Genomic DNA, 19,088 nt, shown 5'->3' on the forward strand with positions numbered 1-19,088 from the left:
GAACCATCTGGACCCATGAGGCTGACCAACGGGATGAAACCGGAACGGAGCTCACATTTGCTTATTTTCAGTTCTGCACTTCCCTGAACCCATCAAAGGCAGCTCCTTCACACAAGACCACAGAAAGCACAAGAGGAACGATTCATCTTCATTACATCACTGGTCGTGCAATTTATAATTTTTAATGCTCCTGACACACTCTTCAAGGAGAGACTCAAAGCCAACCAACACATTGAAGTCCCTAAACTGTGCCATCAAAATATCCCCCTTCCTGACAATTACTATCCTAGCTATTCTAATTAATAAAATACTTGTATTCTGCGTGCTTTTTTTTGAGGTAAGGGGGCTTTTTTATCCACTCGTGTTCTTCCATATCTTTCCATTCATCTTATCAACGTGATGCTAGGTCATCAGTTATCAAGAACACAGCCTTGAAATCATTAGTCATTTCCAGCTATCTCCAGTTTGCCCTCTACGTGTCCCCTTCAAACTTCCAAAACCTTCGGATCTATATATCTGGGGGTAGGCACACGTGCCCTCCCCTGACCCTCTGAACCCACCTTCTTCTCTTCAGGAACATAATCCAAAGGCCACTTAGCATCTTGAGCCTCCACATTTGTCCCAGAACACGCTACACTGTCACTCACCTCTAAATACACCCCTGGACTTCGGGTGACAGGCTACAAAAGTCATCGGTTTATATGTTCTGACTCTCATACTTTTGCTTCCTCAATGGGTGTCTTTTTTATTCCTTTGACAACACACACGACCTACCGGGTACGAAGCATCCTGCCTGGTGGCGGAGGAACTACAGTCACGTGACTCTCCCTCACTCTTCTCGAGTCCGTTGCTGCATTTCCCTTTCTCAAGTTCACATCCAATCTGGCCTGTGCAGGTGAACCGTTCATGCATCTGTCCTCCTGCTCGGATTCTTTTTCATTTTTTCCCTGCCATCCTCACTGAAATCCTGATCGCCTTGTACGCCAATTATTTCAAAAGCTTCCTCTCAATTCATCTCCCCACCGTGATCTCCGGCCTAATAGGACATCCAACTTTACACAAACGTTAAGGCAATTATTACCGAGACCCAACAGAGGTAAGAATCATGAGTCCCACTTTGCAAACAAGAACAGTAACTGTTAAGAAGGAGTTTAAAAAAATCACTGCCCCCAAACCACACAAACAGGTGGGTAACAGAGAAATGGAACTCTAGGTCTGGTGCATTTAAATCTTCTTTTCGTAACATTAGACTCTGTCCTAGATGAGGGGAACTGTTGAAGGGAAGCTGGCCACAGCGGGAACATAAGGTAAGAATCAAATGACGAGATTTGCGTCCAAACAGAAGACACCAAGAAAGAACAGTCTTAGGAGCGGATTGGATAAGAGGAAGAAAGAGAAGTGTCAAAGATTATTTGAAGCTTTAAAGGCTGGGTCATCGAAGTCTTGGCTTGGCTTACCTTCCTCCAGACCTTAAAAGGTTGTAGGCTGAGGTGGCTTAGGGAATAAGGACCTTGAGGGGTGCCTGATATGGGCGGGGGTCTGTTGGTTGAGCGTCCGACCCGTGGTCTGGGCTCAGGCCCTGATCTCAGGGCTGTGGGATAGAGCCCTGTGTCAGGCTCCGTGCTGAGCATGGAGTCTGCCTCAGATTCTCTCCTTCTCCCTCTGCCCTTACCCCTCATGCCCTCTCTCTCTCTCTCTAAAATAAATAAATTAATTAAAAAAAAAAAGAAGGAAGGGCCTTGTAATTGTTCCTACCCTCACACTTCCTATTCCTAGCTGTGTGTCTTTAGCAAATATTTAACGTCTCTGTACCTTACCTCAGCACAATGGTAATCATAATCATAATATCTGCTTAAAAATAAGGATGGGGACTATTAAAGTATTTAAAACACTTGGCACGTAGCAGAAACAACCTCGATATTTGTAACATATTCCTTGAAAGCATTTCCTTTGCTTTGAAATAACTTAAAGTGGTTTGCAATTCTGTGGGATGGATTTAACTCTGCATTTTCTTCCGATCTGTAAATAAAATGAAAACAGGCGATCTGAGGCCAGAGCCCACGGCGGGCCGAGGTACTTGGTGGAGCACCCAGCAAGTCCCAACACGCTCCCGATCCTAATAAGGAGGGTCTGAAACACAATGACTGTCCCTTCTCTCTGATAAGCAAGGTAACTGACCACATCTGCACGATAAGAAACACGGGTTTCCTCGTCCTCATGGAGGGACTTCTTGAAAAATCTAACCTATGCAGAGATTCCCTCCCTTTACCATCAAAGACCCGTTGGTCAACCCCCGGCTCTCTGGACGGAGTTCTCACTAGAAGGAAAGGTAGGCACAGCTCCCTTTGCAAAAGCCGGCTGGTTAGACCGTCTGCGCTGCAACACCGTGACCGCTTCAGTGTTCGCAGTTTGGAAAAGCTCAATTAGACCAAAGGTTTCATTTCAATGTACAACTGGGTAATGTTTCCAACTGTTTTTCCGCCATCCAAAAAAGAGGTCCACATACCTTCCTTAGGTTGTGCTACTGCAATTAAGTGACTCCGTCCCTGGCAGGCTCCTTGTCGTCTCCCTGAATATGGTACAAGATTGTCGCTACACTTCAGCTCACGCCCAGGCTTCAAGGGCGCCGGCAGGGACCCTACCTGCATTAGAGCTCGGTCCTTTTTAATCCTTAAAGGAACGCCCTCAGGCTAATAAAAAGAAAAGAATTGGGCACGTGGGTGGCTCAGTCATTAAGCATCTGCCTTCCGTTCAGGTCATGATCCCATGGTCCTGGGATCAAGCCCTGCGTTGGGCTCCCCGCTCGGCAGGAAACCTGCTTCTCCCTCTCCCGCTCCCCCTGCTTGTGTTCTCTTTCTCTCTCTCTGTCAAATAAATAAATAAAATCCTTAAAAAAAAAAAAAGGAAAAGAATTATTATGCCTCAAGAATTGAGACAAAAACATTTGAAAGCACTAAGGAGCCCCCTTTAATCCTCATGCTGGGCAAGCTGATGGTTACCCACCCTGCTGGGCAAGCTGATGGTTACCCACCCTGCTGGGCAAGGAGGAATAGGTGGTTCTTTCATGTGACATCTCCCCGAGTTAGAAGACCCCTAGCCCGTCAACTAAGGAGGGAAAAATCGGACCCTGAGCTTTGTGACTGTTTCCAGGGTCTGTCTGCTCCTGAGCGAGTGAGCAAGGCTGGAGGGTGAGGGCAGGAAGAGAAATGAAAGTCTCATCAGTCTGGTTCCCAGTGTCCCCTTTTCTGACTGGTTGGAGAGGCAGACTTACTTCTAAAAATTCCCATATCCCTCATCAGCACTCTCTTCATTCATCTGGATTATAAACGGGATAATCGTGTCCCACACATCAGCTGTGCAGTCAAATAAATGTATTTTAGGCATTCTCTCTACACAGTAATAGGTTATATTTTCTCTTAAATGTTATATAATCTTATTATTACCCATGTCCTTCGTCGCTGGATTCCTTAAAGGAAATGCGTGGGGCCCAGGGGGCTCAGCACACCGCCCCCCCCACCTCCCCCACCGGGGGCCACCCCACCCCTGGTCTGAGACCTCGCGCTCCCAGAAAGCCATGCCTCCCCCCGGGCAACGTTTGCTCTGCCAGGGCCAAGCCAACAGACTTCCTCCAAACAAAGTCACTTACACTTTGTTTTAGAACCTGGGCCCCTCTGGTCGCTGTGCGCGAATGACAGTTTGGAAGGAAAGAAAAAAAAAAAAAGAAATCACTTAGAAGTTTGCTCTAGTCATGGAGAACGTGCCAATGCCTCCCATCGACAGTGACACTCGCAGAACGGCGACATTTCACTCGTCAGGCAAGAGAGCTGCTTCCGAATGAGCGGGTTTGTAGCCCCGCACGAAAATACCGAGAGCAAAGCAATTACTTCTGGGAGGCGGCCTCCTGGAAATGACAGCTGCGTCCAGAGGACGAGCACGCGCGAGGGGCTGCGTTAATCGGGGCTCGCGTCTGAGGTCACCACTGGACCGTCCCTCCCTGCTACAGCCCAGCAAATGATCCTTATTCATTACAAGGCTCCGAATCATTTTCCCCAAAAGCCAGGGCTTTGGGGCCAAGTTGGGGGAGGGGGTCCCTGCCCTTTCTAGGAAGAAACTGAAGCACCCCGAGCTCAAGTTCAGCCTCCTGCTACCCACAGCCAATGCCACGGACAGATGCCGGGTCCCAAACCAGCTCTACAGAAAACTCTAGAGGTTCTTACCATTGTGATCCAATCTTCCCTCCCCGCAGAGGCCAGCGGCCAAGAGCTGTTGCCGTGAGCCGGTCCCACAGCCGCTGGAGGCTTTGGAGGCAGAGAGTGTTTCGTGTGGTGCAAATGTGCCACCACTGACTATATTTCAGTCCCTCAATTGCTGGCCTCGATGCTTTGGAAAACAGCCAAACCCAGCGCGGGGAGAAAGGGCTGCAGCTTACAATTCCAGAATTTCCCTGAGAACCTGCTCCTAAAGACCCGGGTCTCTTGTTTAGCATTTTAAGCAAATACCAAAGGCTGCTACATTCAATCAGCTCTCCCTCCCGTCCCCCTGCCTCCCTCCCTCCCTCTCTCTGATGGGCTGTGTTGCTTTCTGGGATGAAATTATAGCGGGAGCTCAAGCTGACCCAGGGGAACGCAGCCACTCTGCCAGCTTCTGCACACCTCCGAGCTGAGCAGAGCCGCCGCTCTTCCCATCAGAGAGGAGAGGGAGAGGCCATACCGGCGAGCCCCAGGGGACATTAGGGTCGCGACAGCTCTGTAACGGGCGGGAGTCTGCAAGGTGCGCCCAGGACCAATCCCAGGACCTAAGGCCCGGCTACACCGTTCGCGGTCGCGCGGTCAGATCCAAACAGGCGGGAAGCAAAGTTCTTGGCGCATCAAAGGAGTCCATGAAGCAGAGCTTTATCCTACAAAATAGACTAGAAGCTCTTCACAGGCAGGGACCGTATCTGCCAAGATGCTTTAAATCTAGCCGCGTCTGCTCAGTTATAGGAAACCGCTGGGCTCTTTGCTCCTCCGGTGTTTTGACTACACTTTATGGCTTAAAAATGTTTCTCTCTCTCGGAAGGATTCAGCCACACAGCTAGCACCCAGAAGAGGCAGAGTGGTGGTCAAAGCTCAGGCCAGGACGCATGAAAATAAGAGCACCAATAAGCAGAAGCAGCTCTTAACTGCTAAACTGTGTACCTGCTTTTCCTTCCTCACTTACTATAAATTCCAGTAAAGCGGCTGCCATGTTGGGTTTTGGAAGGTGAAAAAAAGAGAAATTCTCTTGCACAGGTGTACAAACAGCTATACTCTTGCATTCAGTGTTTTCTGAATGGAGCCAATCCATTTTATCTTCTTCATGAATCCTTTATTACATCCTTAAAAGATGTGTAAAATGTATACGAGAAGCCCACCGCGACGAGACTACCTCCCTCCAAAGAGGGCTTGTTATTCACTGGTCAGTATTTGAAATACTGGACCTGCATGAATAAAAATAATAAACAGATAAATAAATAAAGGAGCCAAGAGAGACGGGAAGCTCCCGCGGGCGCTGCGCCCCCCAGTTCCTGCTGCCACGATCCCCTGTGGGTAAGATTCCAGAGGAAATGAAGGACATCAGACTCCTGATTATTCCACAGCAGCAGAATGAGGCCTGTCCACCCCTCAGAAGAGCAGCGAGAAGGGTTTGCAACTGTTATCTTTCGCCCATTCTCCTATCTCCAGTTTTTTTTTTTTTTTAAGATTTTTATTTATTTATTTATTTGACAGAGAGAGATCACAAGCAGGCAGAGAGGCAGGCAGAGAGAGAGGAGGAAGCAGGATCCCTGCTGAGCAGAAAGCCCGATGCGGGGCTCAAACCCAGGACCTGGGATCATGACCTGAGCCGAAGGCAGAGGCTTAACCCACTGAGCCACCCAGGCGCCCCTCCTATCTCCAGTTTTATCCCCCAAACCCTATCCTCTTGCATTGCCTTGGGGTTTTGTTCTGTCTTTGGACACATGTGGCCTCATCCACACCTCTGACCAGCCCCACAGGCAGCCAATTCAGAAGGGAGGGTTTCAAGAGTTCGAATGGACCAGAGATTACAGGATCCCTTAGAAATAAGCACATGGGATTACCGGATCCCTTAGAAATAAGCAAATGTGTTTACTACATCCTTTAGAAATAAGCAAATGGGATCACTGGATCCCTTAGAGGTAAGTTCACAGGATCGCTGGATCCCTTAGAGGTAAGTTCACAGGATCGCTGGATCCCTTAGAGGTAAGTTCACAGGATCGCTGGATCCCTTAGAGGTAAGTTCACAGGATCGCTGGATCCCTTAGAAATAAGCACACGGGCACGAAGGCGCTTTCGAATTTAATCTCAAGCAATCCTACTCAGTCTAAGAATCATAAAGCATGTAGGGATGTCCTTCAGCTTCTAATAATGTTTCGAAGGTTTCTGTTTCAATAGCTAGAACTGATGTCCGTAGAGGGAAAATTAGGTCAAGGCAATGAGAAAAAGAACCCATCACTTCCTAAAACCGCTCAGGCTTGCCAAGTATTTATACCACGAGAACAGCCACTCAGAACACAACATGTTCCGGCAATAAAATACTGACATTAACTTTGATCACGGTATTATTTACGAGCTATGAAGTCATACGGGACAGTTTCTAACCATGAAAAGTAGCTAGAGTAGGGAGGAAATTAAGGAGACACGGAGAAAATGCAAGTGTTGTCCAGGAAAGGGAGCAACAAGCACATACACACACCGGTCGCATGAAGGTCTGAACGGTCTAGTGGAGGACACGGAGCCTGTTGTACTGACAATCCTGCATTCTAGAGACAGCTAAGGAGCGGGCGTTCTCGGGATTCCATGTCTGGGATCTGGATTTCCTCCAAGGGGCACGGACTCGGTGCCTGTTCTCCCTTGTCACCACAGGAGGGAGCTGCAGCGTAACAAGGGCAGGGCTCTCCGGCTCTCGGAAGGTTGACCAGCTTTCATCCCCAGCTCCCGCTCCTGGAGGAGATGCTTCCAACCCAAAAAGAACGTGAGCAGTCGGTGGTTCAAAATCAGCTTCCGAAGCCGTCGTCCGACGGCCCTGCTCTGGTGTTCACCTGCAAGTATGTGTGCAAACAGGGCAACGACTATGGGCTTTTTTCCCCCTACACCTACTCAACGGTCAGATTTTATAAATCATTTGAAAGATGTTATTTCGATGAAGATAATCCAGGTCCACATCTCAGCATTAAGATCCCTGATTTTTTTAGCTAATGCCCTTAATCCCATGGAGCTCACTGGATTGACTTACCCGTGGATGAAAGCAACCTGTAATCTGTCTTCGCCCGCCCAGTTCTTTGGGCATAAATGATCACCCCAAGTCAGAAAAGTCTTCCAAGGCAAATTGCCAAAGATGATTCCTTAATGGTAAATAGGCAGCTAAATGAAGTGAACTCTCCTTATTGACCTCGGGCCGGAGTCACATCTGTGCCCATTCCTTGTCTGGGTTCTTAAACACTCCTTCAAAGCAGCAGTCAAGTTCAGCTCTAATTTGCCTCCTAATTCAGCGCAAGCCCATTTAGCAAAGTGATTATCCCCCAATTTGGAGGCAACGAGGGAGAGGCTTCCGTGCGATCCCAAGAGGTGTCGATCTGATCCTAGAGCGGGTCCCAGAGGGCGGGTCTAGACCCAGATCAGTGCGGGAACCTGTGATACAAGACGCGTCTGCAAAGCTGGGTGCAGTGTCTCAAGGTCAGGAGAAGCTGCAGCCAAAACGGGGACCAGGCGGAACACGCAGTAGGAACAGAAGTCCTCAAAGACGGCGGTCCCGGCTCTCCCGTTAGGTAAAGTTCCACTCTACCCCGGCTCACTGGTCAGGCCGTGAGTGGAGCAGAGTGGGGACGGAGGGGCCAGCTCTCCCCATGCCACCATGCTCCGAGGCAGGGACCCAACAGTCCAGGAATTCTAAATGGGAACCTGGCCTCCCAGGCTGTTACGAAGAAAGACTTGTCCAGATAGAAGGATGGAACGTATCTTATCTAAGAGCGTATTAGCTTGACTTGGATGTTTCATATAATTAGAGGTATGAAACTTTGTCCCCGACCCCACCAACACCAACCCCACCTTTCTTCCTTACACCATTTTGCGAATCAAAGGTGTCTCTCGGTTTGGTTCTGTTCAGTAGCTCTTGGCTGGGCTTCTATGGGGATGAGAATTTGTAGACACCACAGGAAGGCTTGGCTATTGAAGCTTAAATTAACTAAAATTAACAATGCAGTTCCTCCATTACCTCAGGCACATTTCCAAGGTCCCACAGTCCTATGTGGCTAGAGGCTACTGTGTTGGACAGAGCCCATCCAGAACATTCCACGCCCTGCAGGCCATGCTGCCCTAGAAAATGGGATTGATGGGACATCGGCGCAGTGTGGGAACAAACCCCAATGCAGTTTGCACATTGGAATTCCAGTCTGGAGTGATCCTGGCTGTTCTTAAACATCTTAAATGCTATCATTTGTTTGGGGACAGTCTAAATCAGAAGTCTCAAACAGGCCACCTGCGGAATGAAGATCTTCTTTGGTTTCTGTCATACCGTAAACACAGTGAAATTAGTTTCCAACATTTAAAAAATGAGAACTCATTAGAATCTAGTTTTCTGGGTTTTTTTGGTTTCTCTTGAAAACATCAGAAGATCTGGCACCTCCCAGCCTCCAATCCCACGTGGAACACAGACCCGGAGCCAAGAACCTGCTGTCCCTTCCAAAGGAGCCCGTGGCTTCAGCTGACCGACGTCCCCACTGGCCACTGTGGTCAAGGTCTTTGCTATCTAATTCCTGCCATACATGCATTTGAATGGGAACAGAAATAGCATCCCGAGTGTTGCAGAAGAGGAAGTATCTGTAAGAAAGCACCATAAAGACGCCCAGAACACTCTTCCTTATTTTTTCTGCACATACTTAAATAAATAAATTCCACTCGCTCAACCAAAAGCACTCTACGATCTATAGAAACAGGGTTAGTGAATTACGGCAGAAGTGCACTTTGTAATTTCCAATAACATCCTGGGCTTTCACCATTAATACGGGGAGGGGGAAGGACAAGAAGAGGGGATTCCTTCCTCCCTTGTCCACTGCCCGTTCCTCCACAAAGAAACACACACAACACACATATGCACACACACAACATACAACATATGCACACATATAACACGCACACATACATACAACATGCACAACACACATGTATACACACCACACGGGTATACAGAGCATGCTCAAATACATGACATATACACAATACACACAATAAACACGTACACACAACACACACATATACCACACACACATATATATATATATATACGCCACACATATCTATGCACACCACAGACACATACATACACATACACACACACACAAAGCTGTGTCCCTCGGGTACAGTGAGGCTCTACAAAGATCTAGTTATACATAAATAAAAATGAGCCCACGTCTGAATAAGATTTTAAATATTTGGGAGCCTAATGGAAAAACATTTCAATCATGCACAAATCTCTTCGTTCAAAAATCCAGCCTCATGCCCATGAACTTGCCCCTGTTTAAACCGAAGCTCCAGGAAGAAGCAGGGACCTTAGCTGCCCTGTCCAGTGCCAGCACAGAGCCATATTCAGTTCTCCGGAAATGTCTGGTAAACGGGGTATGAGCACCCTTGGGGGGGACAGAACATTCCCTTAGAAATCCCAGGTCTCTACTAACTCCTCCTTCAGCCTACTGTAATGACATTAATTTATTCCACAGACAGTCGCGGAAGGCCTCTTATGTGCTGGGCCTCTGCCGGAGTCTTATTTTAGAACGCAGCTGTTTATTCTCCAAATCACAGGTCGCACACTTAGGAAAAGAGCCACAGTCGGTCAGAAGAACTGGATTCTCGAGCCGCACTGCCTTTAAAAAACAACAACTGTATACGCACAAAACAATACTATAATGTGTGCGTATCACAACTATTACACATTTTCCAGATCTATGATACCTACTATAACAAACAGTCACCGTACCATCTGTATACTCTCCTATATTATGGCCCCTATTCCCAAACCTCCCCTTCACCTCCTGGTCCCCACAGACACCTGGCTTCCCCCGGGGCCCCCGCCCTCCCTACCATCCTCTCTAGGCAAAGTTGTTTTCCTCTCAGTCCCTGGGCCACCGGTTGAGGAAGGCAGGAGACATCATCCCTGCCCCTCTGAAACCATTTGTTCTCCCTCCCTTCTCCAAAAAAAGGCTCCAGCCCCAATCTCATGCCATCAGACGAGATCGCCCAATATGTGTCTCAAGGGCCCCACTGTCCGCTGACTCCCAGGTCAGCTGTCTTCTCCCTTCTCTCTGCTATGGAATGTCTCCGTTGCTGCTTGGAGTTTAATGATGGATGCATTCTCTCACTTGTAAGAGAACCTCCCAGGGCTCTGTGATCTCATTTCCTTGAACCATCCCTTTCAACAATCCCCACTCAGCCTCAGCCACCGGCTCCCATGTCACCACCACCAGCTTCTACCTTTCCCTCTCACTTTCTCTGCCAGTGATTCCTCACCTCCCCCAACCCCAAGCTCCATCCCCCCACCCCACCACTCCACCCCCCATGAGGATTGGCGACCCATTGATCACAGAGCCCTGACACCATGTCTTAGCCCCGGAGGTCTTCTCCTCCATTCCACCAGCTGGAAATCAAAACCAAACTGGGTGACCTCAGTCTCCCATGCGCCCTCTAGTCCGTGCCCTTCTTGTCCTGCCTCCTTGCATTTGCTTGTCCCCCAGCACAGGACACATGCCACCTCCCCTCTCCCCTCCTGCCCCTGTGCAGCAAGGCCAACCTCCCTTCACGCCTGCATCTCCATGGGATCCCTGGGCCTCCCAAGCAACCGTTCTCAACGCCGCCCAACTCGGTCATCCGCTCCTCTCCAAGGGCTGTTTCACATCTCTCGCCTCTCTCCAAACTTCCAACACCATCTGGCCCCTTTGCACTCTCAGCTTCTGATCTTTGGTCTTCCCTCACTTCTATAGACCCCTGGGCTCCCACTTACCCCCTCTCCCAGGATGATCTCCCTCCCTCTCCCTGCAGGCACCAAGGGAGAAAGAGCCCTGATGCTATTTAAAGGCAGCCCCTCTAGGGGTCCCTCAAGGGCTTCTCATCTGGAATTACCCCCTTTTCTACAAGAAAGAGTCCATTTGTTTGCTCTACATGGAATCACTCCTATCAGAGCAAAAATGCTACTAATGCCTCCCACCTCCCAAAGGAACAAAAAGACCTTCTCCTCTCCTCATTTCCTCACTAGCTGCCACGTCATTTCTTTTCTTCCTGCAATGAAACCTGGAAAGCATGACCTATGCTGGGTCTGCCGTCCCCTGACACTGCCCATGACCCCCCTCCTCCCTGCCCCTGTCACCCGACCTAATGTCCACACTTAGGTCTAATCACACCTGAGCCTCAAAAGCCTTTCACACAACCCATCATTCGTCTCCCTCGATATGATTTTGTCGCTTCGCCTCTGAGGACCTCAAAGCTCCTGATTTTCTGTCTACTTCCCTGGCTGCTGTTCCTTCTTTGTCTACTTTGCAGGTCCTTGGCCCAAGCTCTTGATTTTGGAACGCCTCTGGGTTCGGTCCTTGGTTTCCTGTCCCTCTACCTTCTAGCCCCCTAGCTTTAGATAGCAATTAAACGCCAGCGACTCCCACATGACATCACGGGCACCATCCTCCTTTGCTAGCTCCAGACTTGTCTATCCAAGTTGATGCAACAATGCCACGGGGACATCCAAGAGGATCCCAAAATCAACCGGACCAACCCGGATATGGCTCCTGCCGTCCCAACCTCCACTTCCCTGAAATATTGTCCACCCACAACCTTCTTCATCTTGATGACGGCAACTCTATCCTTGCAGGCCACACACTTTGGAATCACACTCACTGCAGGGCTATAATGATTTTTTTTTTTTTTTTTTTACCAAATGGTCCAGCATTTCCACTCTTATGTAGATCCGCAAAAGAACGGACAACAGATGTTCAGACAAATGCCCATATTCAAGTATTCGTGGCAAGTCCATCGCAAGAGCTACAAAAGCAGAAACAACGTGACATCCAACCCATGAACCAGTGGGTCAACGACACGTGGCAGAGCCGTACAACGAGCTGCTGCCCAGCCGTTGGGGGATGAAGCATTACCACCGGCCACGGCATCGCTGAAGCCTGAAAACGCAGAGTGAGTGAAAGAAGCCAAACACAGCACAGTAGCTGCTACAGGGTTCCCCTCACACGGAGTATGCAGAAGAGGGAAATCTCCAGACAGAGAGGAGGTTAGTGGCTCCAGGGGCTTGACCAAGTAGAGGATGAAGTGAGGCTGTATTGTTTTTGTTTTATTTGGGGGATTTTTAGGGGGGGTTATTTATTTATTTGAGAGATGAGAGAAAGAGAGAGCATGAGAGGCGGGGATGGGGAGAGGCAGAGGGAGAAGCAGGCTCCCCACCGAGCAGTGGCAGAGAGGCTGTGTGATGGGTGCACAGAGGTGGTGACTGCCCAATGCCAGGAAGGCCTTGAGCGCCACTGGACTGTGTGCTTAGAAATGGCTTAAGGTTCTATAAATTTCACATCAATTAAAGACCAAAAAAAGGGAGAAACTCCCTTAACACCCTTCTTTCTCTGATGCTCCTAATTTAATCTATAAGAAACTCATCTGGGTTTCCAAACACCTCCAGAATGGGACCACTTCTCCCCTTGACCCTGCAATCACTCTGGTCAAGGTCAACACCATCTCTCTTTGGAGGACTGTGGTCATTCCCCACCGCCGTGCCCCTGCTGCCCCTCCAATCTGCTCTCAACACAGCCAGGCTGAGTGTGTCACCTGTCGACTGCCACCCTGCAAGGGTGTCCCATTTACCGCTCAAGCCAACCTTCCGACTGTCCAGGGGCCCTGCGTGACCCCGCCTCCGGGACCATCCTTCCTTGTCACGTCCACCTTGGCTCTCCTACCTGTTCCCTCCAGCACAGCCACACTGCCCCCTGGCCCAGTCTTCAGTGACGCCAGGCATGTCCCACCACCGGCTTCTCTGCCCTGATGTTCTCCCACCTGGAAACCACTGGGCTAATTCCCTTATCTCCTTCAAGGCTTGGCCCAATCTCACCTTGTCAAAGATGCCTTTTTACCCACCCAGACCCACAACTCTGGTCCCCCTCATGCTGCCCTATTTTACTTATAGCCATGCATTTTTCTCTTCCAATATACTATATGATTGCCAAAAAAAAAAAAAGTGTCCTTATTTAGGGTGTAAATTCCATGAAGGGAAAAATTTGCACCTATTTTGTTCCCCAGTCTATCTCAGGCATCCAGAACGGAGCCTGGCACATGGCAGGTCAGAAATATTCACTGAATTGAATAGATCTTCAAACTATAAAGAAATGAATGATAAATGAAGGGGCATGTGCACCCCAATATTTACAGCAGCAATGTCCACACTAACCAAACTATGGAAAAGAGCCCAGATGTCCACTGACGGATGAATGGATAAAGAAGATGTGGCGTATATATATACAATGGAATACCATGCAACCACCAACAAATGAAATCTTGCATGATGTGGATGGAACTAGAGGGTATTATGCCAAGCAAAATAGGTCCATGAGAGGAAGACAATCATCGCATGATCTCATTGATACGTGTATTTAAGATGCAAAGCACAGGATCACAGAGGAAGGAAGGGAAAAATAAAACAAGACAAAACCAGAGAGAGAGACAAACCATAAGAGACTCTTAATCATAGGAAACAAACTGAGGGTTGCTGGAGGGAAGGAGGTAGAAAGAATGGGGCAGCTGGGTGATAGACATCAGGGAGGGTATGAGTTGTAGGGAGTATGGGGTATTATATAAGACTAATGAATCACAGACCTATGTCCCCGAAACAAATAATACATTATTATTAATTAATTGAATTGGAAAAAAAAGCTGAAGGAGATGGAGGTTCTGAGCTAGAAAGAGAGGTGTGGGCAGAATGACACCACTGGCCAGGTCCCCCTGCGCTGGGCATTTCAATCTTCCCTGAGGGCTCTATTCTGCTTTATGACCCCATACCCTTGCTCAGCTCTTCTCCACAGCTCTCAAGTCCCTCCCCAGTCATTTTGAGGCAGCAAGTGTATTTATCCTATGAGGTCTAGCCCACCGTCATTTCCTCTAGGAAGCCTTCCCCGATTCCTTGACAGTCCCTCCTTCTTCTGTGCACCCATGGCCCCTGGGCTGACCTCAACCTTCTCACCCTGGACTGCAACTGGCTTTGAGGTGTTTGTCTCCCACACCAGACTCTGAGCTCCTCAGGGATAGAGACCGTTTTATTTTTCTCTATATCTATAGCAGGTAGAACAGGGATTGGCATAGGACTCAGTAAATATCTGTGTTTTTTTTTTTTTAAAAGAACAACAACAAAGAAATGGATCATAAAGATATTTACCAAATTGACAATAGTGATTGTCAGTGGGAAATGAGGAAGAGAAGTGAAATTAGGAATAGATACAAGCGACTTACTTCATCTTCACATGGAATGTTTTATTTATTTTTTATGTTTTTAAAAGCTTTTATTTATTTATTTATTTGTCAGAGACAGAGAGAGCATACAAGCAGGGAGAACAGCAGACAGAGGGAGAATAAGGCTCCCTGCCAAACAGAGAGCCCGATACGGGGCTCGATCCTAGGACCCCGGGATCATGACCTGGGCCAAAGGCAAACGCTTAACCCACTGAGCCACCCAGGTGCCCTGTTTTGTTTCTTTCAGTTAAAAATGATGACATGTGTTCATCAGTTTCACAAAATCTTAATACTTGTCCATTATGGATAATCTGTGAGCACTGGCTACAGGATTCTGTGCACTGTTTGGTATGGCTGAAATTTCTCAAAATTTTAAAGCAAGTAAGGAAAAAAAAACAATATTTACCGTTTTTGTAGAGAAGAATCCTTTGCTCTTCCCAAAAGGACATGGTAGTCCTCTTGAAATGTCTGCAGCAATGTCTTTTTTGACTAAATGTAGTCGTTGGGCAATTGCCCAATCCAGCAGAGAAAGGAACTAACAGAGTTCCAAACGCAGGAATAGGATTGTCACTGACTTCCCCTCCACACTGTGTGATGCTAGGGGACGACCCAAGAGCAGAGCCCGCATCCCTCCGGCACCCTCACTGACATTACCTCCAGAACCCACCAGGTGGCGCTCGGCATGAGCGTCACAACCACAGAGCAAGGGCTGACCAGTGACCCCGAAGGAGTGCCCTTCTCCAAAGGCCCTCCTTTGGAGAGTTTTAAAGCTTCTCCAGCATATCTGTGATTTCAGTGCTCATGCTTAGGTCTAGAGCTCCGAAGAGAGCCCCCTGCCCGAGTTTCCCCGCTGGCCCCCTTCCAGGCAATAACCTGATATGGCACAGCCCTACAACCTCCAGACAAAATTAAAATGTATTTATTTTGGAAAATAGAACTCAGTCATCCACTCGTTTCCTTTTCCAACATTCACAGCAAAACAAAGGTTGTATTGCCAAGAGTTATAAAATTAGAGAGGAAATGAAAATCTGTTATTTTCATAATAAGGTCTTTCCACTTAGCCAAAGTATTTTTGAGTTCCAAAACAACTCATATCCCCAAATGGTTGAGTTTTCATAGTGACTTACTGATTTTAAGCATTTGTCGTGGGCTCTAACACCAGACTTTAAGCACAGCAATTTTTAAATGATGCCAGAAACTACTGGATATAACCTTTCTGACATTTTATTAGATCAATATCCAATAAGCATACAAACTATATGTAATATGTTCATAAGATACTGAGCAGATAAGTAAGATGTCCTTATTTTTCACTGTAAAAGTGATATAAGCTGTAGTAATAGTCATGTATTTAGAGGCATAGAAAATGAATACTATCATCTTCCTTTATCTTCCACCCCACTCTGGCCCAAGCCTTAAATTATTTAAATTCCTGTTAGTTTTTGCAGGCTTTTTAAAAAAGATTTATCTATTTATTTGAGAGATAGAGAGCATACGCAATGGGAGAGGCGGAGGGACAGGGAGAGAGAGAATCCCAAGCAGACTCCCAGCCTGCTGAGCGCGGAGCCCTACACGGGGCTCGATCCCACGACCCTCAGACCATGACCCAAGCCAAAAATCAAAAGTCAGATGCTTACCCCACTGAGCCACCCAGGTGCCGCAGACTTTTCCAAGTATAATTTTATTTTTTCTTTTACTGAGTGGGATTTCACCATATGTGCTGTTCTGAAAGATTCTTGTAATCACCTAACACTTTTACGGAGGAATACACGGGTCAGAATATTTATTCTCCTTAGCGGCTGAATGGTATCTTTCAGAAAAAAAATAAATAACAGCAGCAACAATAATAGTACTAGGAAACACTTCCACGGGACTCACTGTGTGTCAGACTCAGCACACTCTGAGGTCTGGATTCAGTCACTAACGACGACTTTCTGCAAGCGGGGCTTTTTGTTACAGCGTTATCCCCCTACAGATGACGAGACCGAGGCAGAGACGAGCAAGAACTTGCTCAGGGTCACACAGCTACTAAGAGGTGCAGCCATTGTTCAAAGTCAGGCCATCTGCTTCCGAAGACCACAGTCTCTGCCAGCACACGACGCTGATCACACTATAAACTGCTTACCAGTGTGCCTAGAAAGGGACATTTAGATCGTTTGCTTACTATGTTATTTTATTTGTTATTATTCTGTTCAGTTAGCCACTGCACAGTATGTCATTAGTTTTTTGATGTAGGGTTCCATGATTTATTAGTTGCGTGTAACTTACTATTTTAAACAGGAGCCACAGTAACTATCCTCAGAAATAGGTTATCACTATTTCCCAAAGACTCATTTTTTTTTTCTAGAAGCGCAGATGCTTGTACAGGTACTTCCAGTTTTGGTAGGTGATGCCAGGCTGAGCCTTAGTAAAGCTTCATCGACCTCCATTTCCCCCAGACAATGCCGCAGGCTTGATCCCCCCGCCGCCTCCTTGATGTCCCTGGACCTTCTCAGTCGTTCCCCTCTTCCCATAAGTGGAAAAACACCGCACAGAGTCATGGTGTTGCTCAAATCTGCAGGGCCCTGAGCAGCATTTCACCTAGGTATGGCCCATCTGTATTTACTGATCTCTGAATTTTACCTTCTCGTGCTTTGGCCCGTGAGTTGGAGTTGCCTTTTCTTACAAATTTGGAGAGGCTCTTTACATGTCCCCAACACACACACCGTTTCTGCCTCAGTGAATGTGCAATGACTCCAGTGGGACCCGAACTAGCCCTCGGAGTCAGTGTCCCTGAGTCAGAAGAGGCTCCTGGCTCAGGTCCAGCAGCTGAGAACAGCTCACGAAATCACACTTGCTTCCCCAAAGCAAAGTCTTCGGTGTAGCAGAGACACAACGAAGTTTACCCGAGGCTATGGCTCATGACCCTCCCTTTAAAATGACCATCCTTAGTGGTAAAGAGTGCATCGAGCCCCCGTGATACCTTAGGAGAACAAAGAAGGTGGGTGCCAAGAACCCCCTGGGAGGCGGCTTTGGGGGGCTAGAGAACAGGACTGGCCTGGGTTTGAACTTGGAGCCGTCACTCACTGGCTGGGCAGCCAATCTCCCCAGCCTCCAAGCCTCCATAGACGAAATCCCCAGGAGGGAGTTATAGGACTTAAGGACAAAGTCCATAAAACTTACTATTATTACTGTTAATAACATTAATATTATTGATGGTGGCTAAGGAGAGGCAAACGTTCTGATCTGCCAAACACGATTGACATGACCGGCTTCTCTAGCTTATTGGGTAGGGATCAAACTAGGTCATCTTGTTAAAACTCACCTCTAGCTCCATGGACCCAATGAGTATGAAATCAATCTTCCCTTTCTGCCCTTCTCTTTCCATGTCCAGGAGTCCCAGCTGTGCTCGGGAGACCGACCCTGCCTGCTCCTGTCTTACTGTGCTGGTCCCAGATGCCCCCTCCGAGGTTTTAGCAGGCTCCCCTGCCACCAGCCTTTGTCCAAGACAATGTGGCCAAGGCCCCTGGCACTGACAGCCACGCGGATCCCCTTCCAAGCCATGGCGGCTCCCAGGCAGCACGTGCATCCGATTGCTATCCCTGCAGAGCACTAAGGGCTTGCTGGTGGAGCTTGCCTGGGCTGTCAAGTTTTCATCTCCTCCGATGTATCCCTTCCCAGCCTGCTGGCTGTGCGCCCCACTCACCTCCCCAAGAGCCGTTACCCCTTAGATCTCTCCATTCCCACCTGCAGGTCCCTGAACCTTGCCCCAACCCAGGTCCTTTCTCCACTGCAGACTGCAAATTATTTCAGGAAAAAATAATGCCAGTCGCTCGAGGAGACCTTTCACTCCCCCCACTCAGATGAGGGAGTTCTTGAAGATTCGGTTCCTTTCTCGCAGCTTATAGGCAGCAGGAAGTGAAGCAGGTGATGGCCCATGACTACGACTCACCTTGGAGCTCAAGGAAGTTCATTCCTGAACAAAATGGGAATAAAACACATGCCCTGCTTGGCTGGAACTGCCAGGTCCGCTCGTTCTTCCACGTCTAGGACTGTAAACACTTCCCACGCACAATCAACATTACCACTGGCTGGATTCCCGAAACGGAGTGTTTTAGAAACTGTACCTGTTCTGGTGAGATCCATTAGGAGAAAACTGGGTCCTGAACTTTGAAGGCAATCAAGTGTGTTAGGTAGCGGGCCAGAGGACGAACACAATGATGGTTTTTCTTCGTCTTCCCTCCCTTGGCCACCCCAGATTGTGGAGAAAGCCATGTGGCTTGATTAAGTCAGTGATCAGATGGGAGCTTGTGGAAATCCTTTAATCGGCTGCTCTCAAAATCATCTTGTTTGAAATCAAAGGACTCTGAGAGACCAACCTGTTCGATTTCAACAACCCGTAAGATGACACATTTTCCTTGGTGTTGCGAAACTAAGCACCCTTGAACTTGAAGTGGCCGAAAAAGGAACAAGAGCACCGCTGTCTTGTTCGTGGACGGGCAGGGGCTCGTGCCCACACTGACGCGTTCAAAGAGCAGAAGATGGAGAGAGGAGCCCAAAACTCATTCCTGATGCTGAACTGCCCGGGGCCAGAGG

General features: G+C 48.1%; 1 protein-coding gene across 3 annotated transcripts in view; it reads right to left on the reverse strand.

Moving 5' to 3' along the window:
- The window catches only part of PLD5 (phospholipase D family member 5), a 391,790-nt gene that overhangs the window by 326,939 nt on the left and 45,763 nt on the right, over nucleotides 1–19,088 (reverse strand). Inside the window, exon 1 of one of the 3 annotated variants that reach the window (XM_047705557.1) lies at nucleotides 4,218–4,330. The exons of the other annotated variants lie outside the window; for them this stretch is intronic. Coding sequence (XP_047561513.1) covers nucleotides 4,218–4,220 — 3 coding nt within the window. The 5' untranslated portion in view covers nucleotides 4,221–4,330. Of the gene's footprint in view, nucleotides 1–4,217; nucleotides 4,331–19,088 lie in introns of those variants that run through there. 3 annotated transcript variants of the gene reach the window in all.

The sequence above is a fragment of the Lutra lutra genome, chromosome 15 (genome assembly GCF_902655055.1).
Source record: "Lutra lutra chromosome 15, mLutLut1.2, whole genome shotgun sequence".
Classification (NCBI taxonomy): Eukaryota; Metazoa; Chordata; class Mammalia; order Carnivora; family Mustelidae; genus Lutra; species Lutra lutra.